The 19,020-nt window shown below is 42.7% G+C and overlaps 1 protein-coding gene across 1 annotated transcript in view; it reads right to left on the reverse strand.

Annotated features, from left to right (window-relative positions):
- The window catches only part of ZNRF2 (zinc and ring finger 2), a 67,258-nt gene that overhangs the window by 15,672 nt on the left and 32,566 nt on the right, over positions 1 to 19,020 (reverse strand). Inside the window, exon 2 of the mRNA XM_079786153.1 lies at positions 8,444 to 8,539. Within this exon, the coding sequence (XP_079642279.1) occupies positions 8,444 to 8,539 (96 nt within the window). The remainder of the gene's footprint in view (positions 1 to 8,443; positions 8,540 to 19,020) is intronic.

Raw genomic sequence — 19,020 nt, forward strand, 5'->3', positions numbered from 1 at the left:
GTACCATACTATTCTCCAAACTGGTCTTAAAGAAACTTTTTAAATTTGTTTTTATTGTTGCCAGTATTACAGATGTCCCCCATTTCTCCCCTCCTTCCGGCACCTGCCCCAACCGAGGCCTTCAAGGCACTACAGTCTGTGTCCATGGGCTATGCATACCTATATTAATAAAAGCATAATATGCAAATCGACCAAACAGCAGAACGACCATCCAGATGACCACGCTATGACACCCACTGGCGTCAGGCCAGCCACAGCGGGTGGAATGAGATTGGTTGGGGGCCTGGCCATCACCCCATGATCGCCTTGCAGAGGGAGGCCCAGGACACCAATGGTGGTCCGTGGCGGGTGGGCGGGGCCTCCCTCTGCAGGGGTGATCCATCACTGGGCTCCTGGACTGTGAGAGGACACAGGCTGGGCTGAGGGACCACCCCCCTTGCACGATTTTCGTGCGCCAGGCCTCTAGTCTACATATATAAAAGGCTAATATGCTAAGTGTCTGACTGTTCAACCGTTAGCTATGACATGCACTGACCAACAGGGGGCAGACTCTCAACACACAGGCAGGCATGGAAACATGGAACAGACTGAAGAATCTCAGAGGAAAAGTGGGGGGAGGGCGGGAAGAGATTAACCAAAGATCTTATATGCATACTAGAGGCCCAGTGCATGGATTTGTGCACCGGTGGGGTCCCTCGGCCTGGCCTGTGCACTCTCACAATCCAGCACCCCTCGAGGGATGTGGGGCTGCCAGTTTCAGCCTGATCCCCACAGGCCAGGCCAAGGGACCTCACCAGTCCATCTGTGGGGATTGGGCTGAAACCAACTCTCCGATATCCCCCGAGGGGTCCCAGATTGCGAGAAGGTGCAGGCCAGGCTGAGGGACCCCGCTGGTGCACAAATCCGTGCACCGGGCCTCTAGTATGCATATAAATTATTTGGTTAATCTCTTCCCAAGTCCCCTTCTCCCCTTCCCTCTGAGATCTGTGAGACTGTTCCATGCAGCCATGTCTCTGGACTTATTATGTTCATTAGATTCCATATGTAAGTGAGATCATGTGATATTTGTCTTTCTCTGACTGGCTTATTTCTTTTAGCATAATAATCTCCAGGTCCATCCATGCTGCCACAAAGGGTAAGAGATCCTTCTTTTTCACAGCTGCACAGTATTCCATTGTGTAAATATATCACAGCTCTTTTATGCACTCATCTGTTGATGGGCACTTGGGATGTTTCCAGATCTTAGCTATTGTAAGTAAAGCTGCTAAGAACATTTTAAATGTAAATGGCAGTAAAAATGATTTGAGTGCCATATGTGTGTATAATTCTGATAAATGGATAAGACTAACCACAGTGAAGTTTCTTATTATGATCATTTCTGATCCATTACCTTTATAAAGTAAACACATACTTAGTTTTTACTTATTTCTTATTTATCCTTTTATGATTTTAACTAGAGGCCTGGTGCATGAAATTCATGCACGGGGGGGGGGGGGGAGAGGTTATCCCTCAGCCCATCCTGCACCCTCTCCAATCTGAGACTGCTGGCTTCCAACCGCTCGCCTGCCTGCCTGATTGCCCCTAACCACTTCTGCCTGCCAGCCTGATCACCCCTAACCACTCCCCTGCCAGGCTGATTGCCCCCAACTGCCCTCCCCTGCCAGCCCGGTCACCCCTAACTACCCTCCCCTGCCGGCCTGGTCACCCCCAACTGCCCACCCCTGCTGGCCTGGTCGCCCCTAACTGCCTTCCCCTGCTGGCCTGGTCGCCCACAACTGCCCTCCCCTGCTGGCCATCTTGTGACCACACGAGGGCAGCCATCTTGTGCAAGGGCATGATGGTCAATTTGCATATTACCTCTTTATTATATAGGATGATTTGGAAATATATTTATAGTTTTAAAGTTCTTGGGGTGCTAATTCTAATCACATCTGCTGACTCACACCTCATATATTTTTTTATTTTTTATTTTATTTTTATTTTTTATTTTTTAAAATATATTTTATTGATTTTTTACACAGAGGAAGAGAGAGGGATAGAGAGTTAGAAACATCGATGAGAGAGAAACATCGATCAGCTGCCTCTTGCACACCTCCCACTGGGGATGTGCCCGCAACCAAGATACATGCCCTTGACCGGAATCGAACCTGGGACCCTTGAGTCCGCAGGCCGACGCTCTATCTACTGAGCCAAACCGGTTTCGGCATATTTTTTATTTTTAATCGCAAGTTCACTTTCAATAGAAAATAACTATTTTTGTCAGTTTACATTTTAAATAGAATATACTGGCATTAGTTAATAAAATCATACAGGTTTAAAGTGTACAATACTATAATATACATCATTTGTGTATTATATTGTGTTCACTACCCCAAGTCATGTCTCTTTCATCACCATATATCCCCCCTTTACCCTTTCCTGCCTTCCCCCACCCTCATTTCCCTCTAGTAATGACCATACTATTGTCTGTCTATGAGGTCTTTGTGTGGGTTTTTTTGTTTGTTTTTTCTTAATCCCTTCACCTTTTTCACCCAGCCCTTGTACCCCAACCCACCTCTGACAGTTAGGAGTCTGTTTCTACTTCGTTAATTTTGTTCTTTGGATTCCACATGTAAGTGAAATCATATGGTACTTGTCTTTCTCTGAGTGGCTTATTTCACTTAGCACAATACTCTCCAGGTCCATCCATACTGTCACAAAAGGTAAGATCACCCCACACCTGTCAGAATGGCTGTCATCAATAAATCCACAAATAACAAATGTTGGCAATAATGTGGAGAAAAAAGAACCCTGGTGCACTGCAGGTGGGAATGCAGATTGGTGCACCCACTGTGGAAAGCGTTATGGAGTTACCTCAAAAATTTAAAATGGAACTGCCTTCTGACTCACAGATTCCACGTCTGGGAATTTGACGGAGGAAACCCAAAACACTAATTCAAAAGAATATACGCACCTATGTTCACTGCAACGTTATTTACAATAGGCGATATTTGGAAGCAACCCAAGTGCCCATCAGCAGATGAGTGGATAAAGAAGCTGTGGTAGCCCTAGCTGGTTTGGCTCAGTGGATAGAGCACTGGCCTTCAGACTGAAGGGTCCCAAGTTCGATTCTGGTCAAGGGCACATGCTCAGGTTGTGGGCTCGATCCCCAGTAGGGAGTGTGCAGGAAGCAGCCGATCAATGATTCCCTCTCATCATTGATGTTTCTATCTCTCTCTTCCTCCTCTCCCTTCCTCTCTGAAATCAATAAAAATATATATTAAAAAAAAAAAAAGAAGAAGCTGTGGTATATTTACAGAAGGTAACTATTTTTCTATAGAAATCCCATGTAGCCCTAACCGGTTTGGCTCAGTGGATAGAGCGTCAGCCAGCGGACTCAAGGGTCGATTCCGCTCAAGGGCATGTACCTTGGCTGCGGGCACATACCTAGTAGGGAGTGTGCAGGAGGCAGCTGATCGATGTTTCTCTCTCATCGATGTTTCTAACTCTCTATCCCTCTCCCTTCCTCTCTGTAAAAAATCAATAAAATATATATTTTTTAAAAAAATCCCATGTACGTTTTAGAATAGTTTTGCCAACCTCTTCTGGGACATTGTCTACTTTGAAATTTCCATAATATAGAGTAAGAGATGTGACACTTCCTACTGCATTAATTTTTTTTTTTACTTCATGGCTTGACAGCCAATTTATAGTACAAAAAAAATCACTTCACTTCAATGCCGCCCTATAATGTAATCTTTATTAAGTCACTTAAAACTGCAATCAGGAAACACACTTAAGTTAAAACTCAACCACAGAAATCACCAATGCAGATAAATGAACACAGGCACCAAAATCAAATAACAGAAATCTGGCACTCTCCCTCCAGGAGCACATCCCTGCCTTTCCCTTTCCCTTACCTCCTCCCACCCCTCCAGGCCTGTAATTATTAGCTTCCTCACTCCCAAGCTCCAGTGGCCCTTCATTTGCCTTCATAACTTGTTTCCTAAGCCCATTTCTTCCAGAAACTACTTCTTCTACCTCTATAATTTACCAAATAAATGTTCTCTTACAAAAAGATAAATAATAACGAAATCTTCCACAGAAGGGCAAGTTCACAGAAACTCAGGCAATAACCACCTCCTTATTTAAAATTCTGCTTGGTGGTTGCTGGCAATTTTTTTTTTAACCTCACTTGTAAGAGACATGCCCATTCAGAAAACATTCTGAATTGAGAAACATTAAAATGTGTGTGTGTGTGTGTGTGTGTGTGTGTGTGTAAAGGATGTGTGTCTTAAAACCAAGAAAATGTAGTATGTAAGGCAGAAAGCAAGTTTATAACTTAAAATGGGAACCACAACTGGCTGAAAAGCCTAACAGTATCTACAGAGGGAGGAAGCATGTTCCCACCTGCACCAGCGCACATGGGAAGCCAGGCCACCTGAAGGCTGCAGGAGCAAACTGGAATAAAGCGCCTGCTGCAATCTACCTCCACCATTCCAGTGAGCATGATAGCCCTTTCTCCCAAGGACAGCACACAGGTGGGATCCTTTTAACTCACTTTCATTACAAAACAAGTTCTCTTCCAAATGACTCAATACATATTTCTTCAAATATGTCAATTTAACAGAGTAAGAGTAACATCTTACTTCTTTCTGATGATTTGAAAAGGCTCTGTTTTGATTCACTACATGAGTTTATAATGAATTCTCAGAAAGACAAACTTATTTCAAGCTACCCTTCTTCCAGGTACAAGGGCTCACACACAAATAGTACCAATTAAAGATAAAACAAAGTTTTCTTAAATACAAATCTTACTGCCCTCAATCACAGAATCCTAGAGTAATATGCAAATTAACCATCACTCCCCTACACCCACCAGCCAATCAGGAGCAAATATGCAAATTAACCCAACCAAGATGGCTGCAGCCACAGAGTGAGAAGGAGGGAGGCTTGGGTTTCCCCGGCAATAGAGGAAGCCAAGCTTTCCGCACACCCTGGCCAGCCCAGGCCTCCGCTTAAAGCTACAAAGTTTCAATTATAGAAGTTACATAAATCACAACAGAAATTGCTGCAGCCACAGAGCTGGAGAGAGCAGGAGCCCAGGGTTGACCCCGGCAATGGAGGAAGCCAAGCTTCTGCAGCCCTGGCTGGCCCAGGCCTTCGCTCCAGGCTACAAAGTTTCAATTATAGAAGGCAAATAAATTCCAACAGAAATGGCTGCCGCCATGGAGTGAGCAGAAGGCTTGGCTCTGCTCCAGGCTACAAAGTTTCAATTGTAGAAGATAAATAAATTCCAGATACCAGGGCCTCCGCTTGGGTTGCCGGGGTACGTGGCCGGCCTGCAAACCACCACAGGCCCCTCATCCAGGCCGCCCCACGCCCCAAGGGAACCCTGATCTGGGACCCATCAGGGCAAACCAGCTGGCCCCCACCCATGCACCAGGCCTCTATCCTATCTAATAAAAGAGTAATATGCAGATTAACCATCACTCCAACACACGAGATCCTGCCCCCATGTGGACACAAGATGGCTACCACAAGATGGCCAGCAGGGGAGGGCAGGTGGGAGGGACCAGGCCTGTAAGGGAGGGCAGTTGGGGGCGATCAAGCCTGCAGGGGAGGGCAGTTAGGGGTGACCAGGCTGGCAGAGGAGGGAAGTTGGGGGCAAACAGGCTGGCAGGGGAGCAGTTAGACATCAATCAGGTTGGCAGGGGAGTGGTTAGGGGGTGATCAGGCTGGCAGGCAGAAGCGGTTAGGGGCAATCAGGAAGGTAGGCAGGCAAGTGGTTGGGAGCCAGCAGTCCTGGATTGTGAGAGGGATCCCAGATTGGAGAGGGTGCAGGCTGGGCTGAGGGACACCCCCCGCCCCCGTGCACGAATTTCGTGCACCGGGCCTCTAGTTCTAAAATAAAAACTGAACTCTATAATAGACACAAAACATGCTAAGATCCAATGAAGTTTAAAATCCAACAAAACCAAGACTAAGAATTTGCTGACAATATTTATCTCATGTTTTGGTTGTTCTTAAACATTTTAGAAGATGGGGAACAAGGAAATGAAGAGGGAGTATGCTCATAAAATTTGTATCATGTTCACAGACTACACAATGAATTACCTGGTGCATAAACTGAAGGACATGAGAGAAGGAAATGTATATGAAGTAGGCAGTCCCTGATTTAAGGGCAATCTATACAGATGGACACTCATTGTGGCATTTTGAAAATTTCCCCATCCTGCCGAAATACCACCAGCAGTAGATAACCACCTCTGAATCCTCCCTCTGTGATCGCTTTGGACCTCCTATCTGAACCTCTGCTGAGCCAGCTGCCTAAACCCTGAGGAGCTTCTACCTCGTCAGTCAATTCTGTTCTTCAGTTACTGGGACTTCGTTATTTTGATATATTCACAGATTTTTTTTTTTTTTAAGTTGTTGTGGGCTAGGCTAACATTTAGAATATCATCTCTATGAGTATGAATTTGAAACTGCAAATTACCAACTTGTATTCAAATTTCTACAATTCATCCTCTTCTAAAATTTGACTATAAATATATCCAGCATAAAAAACAAGTCCAGGTCTCCTTGCTAACTATGAATGTTTGCACAGTTAAGTCAATATACATATAACAAATAAAATTCAAAAATTCAGATCTAGCTACTTTAGATAAGGCTGCAAAAGGTATAAATTAATAACCACTATGCTGAATAAAATTCTCTTTTGAGTTGTTAAAAAAGAGACAACAGGCCAAAGATGGAGTCACTTGTGTTAAGTCCCAAGTTGGCAAATCAAGGCTTAATACCTCACCTAATTGCAGTTTCAGCCTCTCCCAGGAATGTAACCCATAACCAGTCAATCTGAAATTAGCTGATCAACACTAGTGAAGTAATCTGCCGGACAGACCCATCTTCCCCTCAAGAAAGATGACCTTGCCTGAAACTACTGGCTCTTTCATAACAACTTGCTTATCTGGCCCCACCTTTGCCTATAAAAGCCCTTCATTATGTACAGTCCCAGTATCCGCTAGATGGGATGTTGCCTGATTCCTGAATCACTGAATAAAGGCAATTAGATCTTCAAATGTATTCAGCTGAATTTTAACAACACAATTTAGATGCATATTTCTCTAAGGAATCAACTTCTAGGAATTCAAATATGAAGCTGTGAGGAGGCCAGGTGATTAAAAAGAGTCTGTTTCAAAGATTCTGACTCACCTAAATCTTCTGTTTACAGTATCTCCAAGCAGAAGACTACCTATTGGTTCTTTAAGATCTCAAATAAGTGATACAGAAAACTTGAATGACTTTAGCCAAATATCGACACACAAAAGACTGTTTTCTAAATACACTGTACAAAAAGTAAGTGTACAGAATACTAAGACTGTGTGCATCTATTTTACATGGTCAAAAGAAATACACTTGTGCTTTTAAAGTTCAAGGCCAGAGTATTAAGATTTAAGGATATTTACTTTAAAAACACCAATAATAAACATAATAATTATAGAGTAACAATAAGATAATGGAGTAAGTATAAGAAACAAGCCCAATCACTTTTACCTCAAATTTGAGGGAAAATGGGAATGCTTTTTATTTCTTAAGTAACTGAAATTCAACATTATGTAAAGTAGCCAATTCAATTTCATAATATAAAAAGGTATGGATAAAATCAACAGGTACATTTACTAAACCCTACTTTTTACTTACTCACGGAAAATGAATGGGAAAAAGTGTTCTACTGTCACTACTATAACAGTGTGGCCGAAACACTATCTTATCAGAGATTCCTAAACCAATTTGCAAAAAAAAAATGCTACTCAAAGTAACATGTCCATTTCAGTGCTAAATTCTACCTCTCCCAACATTATTTTTTTTAATGAGGAGAAATCCCAGATTGTTAAATGCTCCTACACTGATTAACCTTTGGATGATCCCAGATTGAAGGATCCATCTCTGTTTTAGTCAGTTTCATCTCAAGTTCCTAACACCATACCTTATCTTGAGAGTATTCACAAAACATTTGTTGAATTAAGTCAATCTTTCAATTGGATTCACTATTTACTGGTACTCTTCCTACTTATTTCAAACCAAATTGTACATCTGAAAAATCTGAAATTTCTCATACACTTTTGAATTTTGTCCTTCTTTTCATGAAATTTTGGGAAAAGCTCTCATTTTTCCTTTATTTTATTCCATTTATTTAAAGTCAGGAGTGAACTATTTGATTTTTTTTTCAAGTCTATTTCAAAATGTACCAAAACCACATGGAAAACCTCTCCTAGGGTTTTGAATATCTAGAGACCTGTGGTTAGGAAATAATGGCACAGCCAAAGCACCGGGCCTGACTAAAACACCAGCGGGCCTCCAGGGCTCGTAGAGGTGCTTCCTGGCCTTTTAAATTTTACCTGAAACATGAAGTTCATTAAATCTAAGGTAATTCTCATTTAAGACATTAAAGTACAGGACTTACCATTATAGGTTATTCTTGGCTTTGTTAAACACATCACAAGATGTAAATCCATTTCATCTGAGGGTATAAATTTTGAGCATACAGGGCACTTAAATCCTAAAAAGTAAAAGAGAGCCATGTTACTTGACTATTCCGAATATCCAACTATGATTTTTTTTACAAGCACGGAAGATAAAGAGCATTTCAAACTTTAATACTACACTTACAATACTATACTACTTATGTACAACTTGGGATATTACAGTTTGTGACTATAATATCCAACTTAAATCAGTTTATGAAGATCATCCCATTTCCAATAAAACAAGTTCAAATGAGGAGAATTTGGTTCACTACAAAACACCCCTATGTTTTTCTAATTTAAGGGCCCAATCACTCTCATATCTTTCTCATTTTTTTACATTAACCTGAACTTATGATTCTATTCTAACTGTGCTGTGAAAATTACCTTCCCCAGCTCGGTATAGAACAACTAGAGGCCTGGTGCACGAAAATTGGTGCACTGGGCGGGGTGGGGGGTCCCCTCAGCCCAGCCTGCCTCCTCTCACAGTCCAGGAGCCCTCAGGGGATGTCCTACTGACGGCTTAGGCCTGCTCCCTAAGCTGCAGTCTGGCCTCCCTCTTCGGGAGGTGACCTGGCTGATTAGTGGAAGGTGCTGCCCCCATCACCCTGCTGCTACTGCCACTGCCGGCCACCGCAGCTGCCAAGGTGTTTTCATCAACATGGAGTCCAGTCCCTTCACCACGAAAAAAATGACAACTTTCTTTAGGCATTTTCAAGATGTCTCTTTCATAGTATATGACATTTCTTTCTTTTTTTTATCCTCACCTGAGGATATTTTTCCATTGATTTTTAGAGAGCGTGGGAGAGAGAGGGAAAGACAGAGAGAAACATCAATGTGAGAAGGACACTTCGATTGGTTGCCTCCTGCATGAGCCCTGACCTAGGCCCCGGCCAGGGAGGAGCCTGCAACCTAGGTACATGCCCTTGACCAGAATCAAACCCGGACCCTGTGGTCCACAGGCCGAGGCTCTATCCACTGAGCCAAACCGGTTAGGGCAGGATATGACATTTCTTAGCCCCTCCAGCAGGGGACCTTCATTTTTTCCTCCAGGAGTGAGATTTTGTTAGGGGCAAAAACAGAATATTGGGGACTAGCTTTGGTTATGGGAAATATTCATCATGCTCTGTTAACCATGATTGCCTTGTTCTGGTTAAAAGAAAGAACAACCTAACCTGACTGGGAGTTGCATGCCCCCGGGGAATCTGGGAGACAACCTTGGACCTGGAAGTCAACCTTAGAATGTGGTCCATTCCCATTCAAGAACTGCCTATTATCATGGAAAGATGAACAACCTTGCTGCCCAAACAGTGGAGTCCCACCCCAGCCTGCATTGCCGATCCCCCTTGCCTGTAATCCCTACTTCCCCATGTAATCCTTGTCCGACCCGATAAGCAGCTGGCTAATGGGGGGCTGCAGAGCAGATGTCTGCAGATGACCTGCTGCTCTCCTATACTGCTGGCAGGATTGGAATAAACGCTCAGATATGATTCAACCCTGTCTCTGCTTAACAGTCAGCACGGACCCATTGACGGTCCGGTTTCATATTCAAACACTATTTTCCACACTGTATTAAAAGCATTTTTAAAAATTAAAAATTCATTTTGTATATTGTTTTCTCTCCTTGGGCTTTAGTTTATCACTACATTAAAATATCATTACTCATCCCAGATCAGCAAAAACCCAAAAGCTTGACAATGCACTGCTGGTGAGGCTGCGGGACACAGGCACTTCACCCACCGCTAGTGGGAATGTAAAACTGTACAACTCCACACACAGTACTTTGCAGTAACTAACTAGATTACATATGTATTTATTTTAGCAATCCCATTACTAGATCTCACCCTGAAGGTGTGTCGCCAACAATACCAAATAACATATGCAAGATAGAGGATTCCATGAAGACAGAGTAGAAAGAATCTGTCCTTCCACCTAGACAACCGCTGCACTAGGGCATCTACCTGACGTCACTATTTTGGAACTCTGGAGTCTACTCAAGGCTCCTAACTCCCAGGGGAAGACTTGAACAGTATACTGTGGTTAATTTTAGCTCAGCTCAGTAGCAGCTTCCCTTCCTCCACCCAGTCACATGACAGGCGGCGATAAACTTGTTCCTGGAGCAGCTTGCACAGAGCTTGCAGGAGCCAAGGTGGGCAGAAGACCCTGTCCTCCAAATACTGGGAACCTATGCCCCGATAGCGGATTGCTGCCTCTGACCCAGGAGGACAGAGAGAAGGGCAATCCTGTCCTTGGGCCACCGTGCCTTTGATTTAAGCTCCTTGCACTCTGGCTGAAGAGACTGCAGCCCCAGCTTCCATCTACACTTGCTTGAGAGACTCCAAGTGAGAACCCCTAAATCCCATCAATTGATCCCCGTTACTCACAGAACCCTAAGAGAGAAATAAATTTATGTTTTCATTAAACACACACACAGTAACTTATTGCGGCACTCTTTGAAATAGCCTATGGTCAGCAACACATAACAGATCTGGTGAATAAAATATTATTCATCTACACAATGGAGTACTATGCAGCTACTAAAAAGGAAAGGGAAGGTAATATAAACTAATATAGAGAGGTTGATCGAGGCTTAAATCTGCTCTGAAGGTTTCTTTGCAGATTGAAAAAAAGATGTGTGGTGGGCAATTTCTTTTCCCTTGTTGGTTCCTGATTTTTTAATTTTTACCCGCTTGGCACTAGGTTCACCCTCGCTGTTAAGAAGAGGGGCTTCTCCATGCTCACTGTAATTAACTCCCACACCATCTGGGTGCAGGGTTAGGAGAATGTGAATGGGACGTAAGGGAGCATCTAACATCTACTCTAATCTCCTTCTAAAATAAGAAAACTCAGTGAAGTGAAATTTTTGCCAAAAGTCATAAAACAAGATAGCCGGAGGGCCAGGACTAGGGCTCTCTTCATTGCACTCTGTACTACACACACCTACCAGGTCTCTCTCATAAGCATTTGTAAATAAACAATTTACAGTATTGTGAACGGGGGGAGGGGGGGGGGGGAGGGCGCGGAGGCCACATGCTAACCTGACAAGTTCAGGGAAGGCCTGCATGGCAGTCTTGCGAACCTAAAGACCTAAAGCAGTGATGGCGAACCTATGACACGCGTGTCAGCACTGACACGCGTAGCCATTTCTGATGACACGCGGCCGCTGAGGCAGCCGCATGCTGAGGATGAAACATTTGCGAAATAATGTTTTTTCCTCAAAGTGACACACTACCCGAGTTATGCTCAGTTTTTTGGCGAAGTTTGACACACCAAGCTCAAAAGGTTGCCCATCACTGACCTAAAGTAACCACAAAAGATGGTCTGAAATTAAAACTTTAACTAAAAGCAGTTATGTTGGATAGTCATATCCTAGGCTGGTACTTTCCCTGACAAGGTCAACCTTTACCTTAACTGAGCCTATCTGTCCTTTTGCATCTACAATAACGTATCCTTGAAATGTGTGGATAATTTGCAACTTCCCTTTTTCCAGACCTCTTGGGGCACAACCTAATGTGCCTGAACGCCAGGACAGATACCACAAATACCTTCATTGTTGTTATCATGTTAATTGCTGACTGTTAACTATCCTGCACCCACCTAAGTATGTGTCTATCATTTCACTTTTTATCCAATCCCAGGGGTCCCCCCCACCCCGCCCCCCGCTTTGCTTTCTCCCATCTCTCTAATCTATCACCAATGGATTTCATGTAACCCGCCTATGTCCCCTCCTTTAACTGCAATGTATAAAAATAGATGAGAAACCACCATTCTCTGGAGCATTATCCCAATCCGTTGAGATACTGCTTCCCGGTAACTGTCAACAGTTTGGCTCAAATAAACTCACAAAAATTCTTTACACGCTTGAATGCTTTTATGTTAACAGTATCTTCTACACAAAAATGTTCTATCCGTGCATCCTTTAGAGGGGATCTATTCTGAGCTTGTTTGTTCTCAAGGAGAAGGGATAACAGGTATATATGTTTATGTCTTCAGCAGATTCATAATCTACAAACATGCCCAGTTTTTGCTTTTCCTTTTTTTCTCATTATTTTATTATTCCTTTTATCGTCTTCTATCTAGCCTGTCAATCAACTTTCTGCCAATCCCCCCCAATATCCCATTATTTCTCATCCTATTATTTTGCCTTTTTTAATTGTCTAGATTGTTTTAAATACATATAACCTACAAATATGATAGATTAGAGAAACTTTGGAAGATATTGATGGTCAGCCACTCAGATAGCTGTAACAAAATACTAGGGATTAGGTAGCTTATAAACAAGACATTTATTTCTCACAGCTCTGGAGACCAGGGTGCCAACAGTCATTCGTGGTATCCTCACTGGCGGAAGGGGCTGAGGAGTTCCCTGGAGCCTCTTTTCTAAGGGCACTAATCCCATTCCTGAGGGCTCCTCACTCATGACCTAATCACCTCCCAAAGGCCCCATGTCCTAATACCATCATCTTGGGTGCTAGGTTTCAACCTGAATTTGGGGGACACATTCAAACCACAGCAGTATGTAACGCACTTTCGGAACTGAGCATGAGCTAACACATTCAGAGCCTATTTGTTTATTTTCATAAATAGGACAAAAATAGCTTCTGCTGTGATTTTTTTGCTCAGCTGGGGGAAAAGGGAGGTAAAGAATAGAGTAACTGCATTTGCTCTGGGAATTCACAGAAAAGAAGGAGAAATACATCTTTGAGCCACAGCTTCACATCCAAGACACAGTGTAGCTGAATAAAGCCTATTAGCCGCCATGGTCCTAGATTAACACAGAAGTCAAATAAAGAGCAACAAAAATTTAACTAAAATTTTCAGAATAATTACTACAGAACCCTAACCATTACAGTTACTGTTTGCACTCGTTGGCTTAAAGCAAAACACTGAAAACTCTGATCAGAGCACAGCTAAAATTCACAATAAATTCAATGTCCCCAAATAGTTTGCTTCTAAACATTTATGTTTCCAATTCCCTTCAGTTGCAGAAAACTTATGACCAAAGTTTGATCATTAGCTCTAGAAACAGAGTATCAACGTGGGTAGAGCCTCCATGGCTTGCAGTTATCACCTGATCATTTCAGGCTATGTCTGTCAAATATACATATTGTTCCTATCAGATTTATATTTATTGTCTAACCAAGTTTTAGCTACTACAAAATCTATTTACTAAAGATTCAGTGAATTTTACTAAAGCTCTAAATTTTTTAAAATATAAATGAAAACAAAATTCAATATGTAGTTACCAGATTTCATTAGACTTATTTTAAAAATACAGGCACAGTTATAATCTTAGTGAAACTATTGTCAAACATCTTTAGAACGTTCAAATAAAAACACCAAATATTCCACTAAACTCAATAATGTAAGAATGATTTTAAAATATATCTTCTTCATATTTCATATCAAGGTTTTTATTTACTTCACAGCATCATGCCAGAGCAGACAACTCAAAAAAACATTTACTGAATGACAACTACATCCTCCCTCCTATGTATTCTTCCGCCCTTATTGAAGACTAGAGTCCCGGTGCACGACATTCGTGCACTGGGGTGGGGGGTCCCTCAGCCCGTCCTGTGCCCTCTTGCAGTCCGGGACCCCTTGGAGGGTATCTGCTTGCCGGCTTATGCCCACTCCCAGCAGTCGGACACCCCCCCGAGGGGTCCGTAGCACTGCCGCGGAGGCAGGAGAGGCTCCCACCACCGCTGCTGTGCTTGCCAGCTGTGAGCCTGCCTTCTGGATGAGCCGTGCTCCCCATGTGGGAGCACACTGACCACCAGGGGGCAGCTCCTGTGTTGAGTGTCTGCCCCCTGGTGGTCAGTGTGCGTCATAGTGACTGGTTGTTCTGCCATTTGTTCTATTTGCATATTAGGGTTTTATTACATAGGGTAAGTGTGGAGTTCTCAGTCCACAACTCTCTACTTAGTGCTCAAATTAACAAGTGTCACTCTGAACAGCTAGCTAAAGGGCATTTTTAAAGTATGGCTCACCGTGTCTCCTTCCTCCCTTCCCCCTTCCCTCTTACCCTCCTATTCTCTCTTGCACATGTACATGCACTCACACACAACATGGAGATTTTACTATGATGTTAACTATCAGAATTAAATCTAAATCAAAGATAACACAACATGCCTAGAAGAAGATGGGATGGAGACCTAGACAGAAATTCCAAGATTTGTTACTTTCTTGGTGGAAATCTGGACTAGTTATTTCTGTTACTGTTTCAGGTAAAACATATCTTTAAGTGCTTTAACCCTTTGCACTCGCTTGCTTTTTTCTTGATTCCTTTATTCTAATGCTAACCCTGTCGAGTCACACTCGACATTCGAGTGCAAAAGGTTAACGTTCCATTCAGCCACAGAAATATAAGGGAGAAGTCCACATAATGAGGCATATCTTCTGATATTCATAGTATAATTCTCCCGAATCAACCATAAAAATATGTTTTTGTTTATTAAGAACAGGAAATGATATCTCTTACATTCTTACAGGACTTATCTCTAGATATAAAAGGCTAGCCGCCCTAGCAGGTTTGGCTCAGTGGATAAAGCATCAGCCTGTGGACTGAAGGGTCCCAGGTTCAATTCCAGCCAAGGGCACATGCCTGGGTTATGGGCTCGATCCCCCGTAGGGGGTCTGCAGGAGGCAGCCGATCAATGATTCTCTCTCATCATTGATGTTTCTATCTCTCTTCCTCCTCTCCCTTCCTCTCTGAAATGAATAGATTAAAAACATAAATAAATAATAAACAAACAAATAAAAGGCTAATATGCAGTGTCCCCGCGGGAGTTGGACCAGGAGATCCGGAGTCTGATTTCTCGCTATGATGTGCGCTGACCACCAGGGGTTGGCGCGGAATAAAGGAAGGCCCTGGCCAGCAGCCAGAAGGCCCCTATTGGCCCTGATCACTGGCCAGGCCTAGGGACCCTACCCCTGCACCAATTCTGTGCACTGGGCCTCTAGTCCTATATAATAAAAGCCTAATATGCAAATTGTCCCCTTGACTGAGAGTTCAACTGCTCACTATGACGTGCACTGACAACCAGGGGGCAGTGCAGAACATGGCAGGCATTGGCGAGGAGGCACTGGCAGCGGGTGGCAGTGTTGGCACTGCCAGCCCCGATGGGCCCCGACGAGAGGACTGCAGCGGGTTGGTGGAGCAAGTGAGTGGGTGGCACCAGGCCAAGGCGGGTGCGAGTGGGGCCCGATCACCCTACCAATCGCCCCACAGATGGCAACCAGCGGCAGCGGCGGAGGGCAGGGCCGCTACCCGGCTCCCAGGCGCTGAGGAAGCCGGGAGGGGGCCCAATGACTCAGGCAGAGGGGTGTGTATGGGGGCCCAGGGACCCAGGTGCTGCCCAGGGCCCAGAGGTCAGCTGGGATCTGCCCTTCCATGCCAGACACTTGCACTTCGATAGCCGGCCAGACCTAGGGCCCACACCCGTGCACAAATTTCGTGCACCATGCCTCTAGTCCTATATAATAAAGATGTAATATGCAAATGGTCATTACGCCTTGAAGCATAATGACCGAATTATGGATCAGGAGGGTGGGGCAGCAAGCTACAAGCAGGCAGCAGAGAGCTACAGGAAGGGGCAGGGCAGCAAGCTATGGAGGGGGGTGGGGGGAGCAGGGGGAGCTACAGGAGGGCGGGGCAGGGGGTGGAGAGCTACTGGAGGACGGCAGCAAGCTACTGGCGCACGGATTCGTGCGCAGGGCTACTAGTTTTTTAATAAAACCCTAAAAATTTTAGTGGGTACTGTTTCTAAAGGAGAATCTTTTATCTTGATCAAATAAATCTTAATATCCCATTGATAGACATGGAATTAGAAACTAAAGCAAGGATTTCCCCCAAGAATAGAGACTTAGAACAAAGAAGCAAAGGAAAAAATACTGGACCACAGAAAATGTATAGGGACCAAGAATGCAAATTTATATTTTTTAAGCTTTAGAATTAGATTTAAAATAGGTTTGTGCCATCATGATGAGTAAACCTACCTTTCCCATGTACTAATTTGAAATGTGAGGGGACAAAAGTAACTAATAATTAAAATAAACTATTTTAATTTAAATAGTACCCAGATATTTTTAAAACACTTTCATAGCTTGGTTACATAAATAATGCTGCAACGAATATAAGCATGCATATGTCTTTTGAATTATTGTTTTGGGTGTCTTCAGATTTGCTGGGCCCTTTGTCTCGTTATAGCCTTTGTTTAAAATTCATTTTGTCTGATAGAAGTATTGTTACCTCCGGCTTTTCGCTTTCATTTCCATTTGTCTGAAATACTTTTTTCATCCCTTTACTTTGTCTGTGTGTCTTTCGACCTGAAGTGGGTGTCTTATAAGCAGCACCCTATCTTTTGATTGGAGCATTTAATCCATTTACATTTAAAGTAATTATTGATAGATATGTAATTATTGCCATTTTATTATTCATATCTTTATTTTTCCTTCTTTCTTAAAGAAGTCCCTTTAACATGTCTTGTTAATACTGGTTTGGTAGTGATAACTCCTTTTGCTTTTTCTTGTCTGAAAAGCTCTTCATCTGCTCTTCAATTATAAATGATAGCTTTGCTGAGTAGACAGTCTTGGTTGCAGGTCCTTATTTTTCATCACTTTGAATGTTTCCTGCCAATCTCTCTTGACCTGCAGTTTGTTGAGAAATCAGCTGACAGTCTTATGGAAAGTAACTAACTGCTTTTCTCTTGCTGCTTTTAACATTTTTTTCTGTCTTTAACCACTGGCATTTTAATTATGTGTCTTGGTGTGGGCCTCTTTGGATTCATCTTGTTTGAGACTCTCTGCACTTCCTGGACTTGTACATCTATCTTCTTCACCAGGTTAGAAAAGTTTTCCATCATTATTTCTTTAAATAGGCTCTCTCTCTCTTCTCCTTCTGATAACCCTATGATACGAATGTTGGTATGCTTGATGTTGTTCCAGAGGCCCCTTAAACTACCTTCAGTTTTTAAAAATTGTTTTTTCTTTTTGCTGTTCTGACAGGGTGTTTTCTGCTACCTTGTCTTTCAAATTGCTGATTTGATTTTCTCCTTCATCTAAGTATCCATCAAAATACGAATGGATAAAAAGATGGGGTACATATATATATACAATGGAAAATAGCCACAAAAAATAATGAAATCTTGCCATTTGGATCTAAGTGAAATAAGTCAGACAGAGAAAGAAAAATACCATATGATTTCATTTATATGCAGAATCTAAAAACCAACAAAACAGAAATAAACATAGATACAGAAAACATTTTGATGGTTGCCAGATGGGAGGGAGATTAGGGGCATAAGGTAAAAAGGGGAAGGGATTAAGATGTGCAAATTACCAGGTATAAAATCAGTTAAGGGAATATAAATTACAACATGAGGAATATAGTCAACAGTACTATAATAATTATGCATAGTATCAAATGGGTACTAGATTAACCAGGGTGATCACTTCATAAGCTATATACATTTCTGATCATTATGTTGTACAATTGAAACTGATATACTCTATGTCAACTAATTGAAAAATATTTGAAGGAAAAAAAAAAAAGAACACCAGGTTAAACAAATATATATCACTTAACTATTCTATTATTTTCCATGAAAACTTTTATGGCTTTGATATTGCAGAGATTTTAAAAAAATATATTTTATTGATTTTCTTACAGAGAGGAAGGGAGAGGGATGGAAAGTTAGAAACATCGGTGAGAGAGAAACATCGATCAGCTGCCTCCTGCACACCCCCTACCTGGGATGTACCCGCAACCAAAGTACATGTCCTTGACCGGAATCGAACCTGGGACCCTTCAGTCTGCAGTCTGACGCTCTATCCACTAAGCCAAACCGGTCAGGGCCAGAGATTTTTTTAATATATATTTTTATTGATTTCAGAGAGGAAGGAAGAGAGAGAGAAAAACATCCTATATAATAAAAGTCTAACATGCAAATTGTCCCCTCCACCAGGAGTTCGACCGGGAGTTCAACCAGGGGGCGGGGCTGGCCAACCCCCTTCAGCCCCTCCCCCAGGCCAGCCCTGCCCCATAGGCCCAATTGGGGTGGGCCAGCTGAATCCCACCCATGCATGAATTCATGCACCAGTCCTCTAGTCAATGATAAGAGAGAATCATTGATTGTCTGCCTTCTACAGGCCCCACACTGGGGACTGAGCCCAGCAACCTGGGCATGTGCCCTGACCGGGAAATCAAACCCTGACCTCCTGGTTCATAGGTCAGTGCTCACCTACTCAGCCACGCCGGCCAGGCATAGCAAAGATTTCTTATCAACAATAAATGTGAATATAGTAATTCAAAAGTATGTGTATGTAATATAAATCTACTTATCACAAACACTACATCTTTACCAAATAACTGTTTTTAGATACCTAATCAAATGCAAAATGTACCTAACAAAATTTGGTAAGATTTTTAAAATGCTCTTGGCAACTGGGGCTTTAAAATCTTAAACATATTTGGCTAAAAAGTGTTTCCTGTTATTGTTGATAATTTAATTTTTTT

The sequence above is a fragment of the Cnephaeus nilssonii genome (genome assembly GCF_951640355.1).
Source record: "Cnephaeus nilssonii genome assembly, chromosome: 12".
Lineage (NCBI taxonomy): Eukaryota > Metazoa > Chordata > Mammalia > Chiroptera > Vespertilionidae > Cnephaeus > Cnephaeus nilssonii.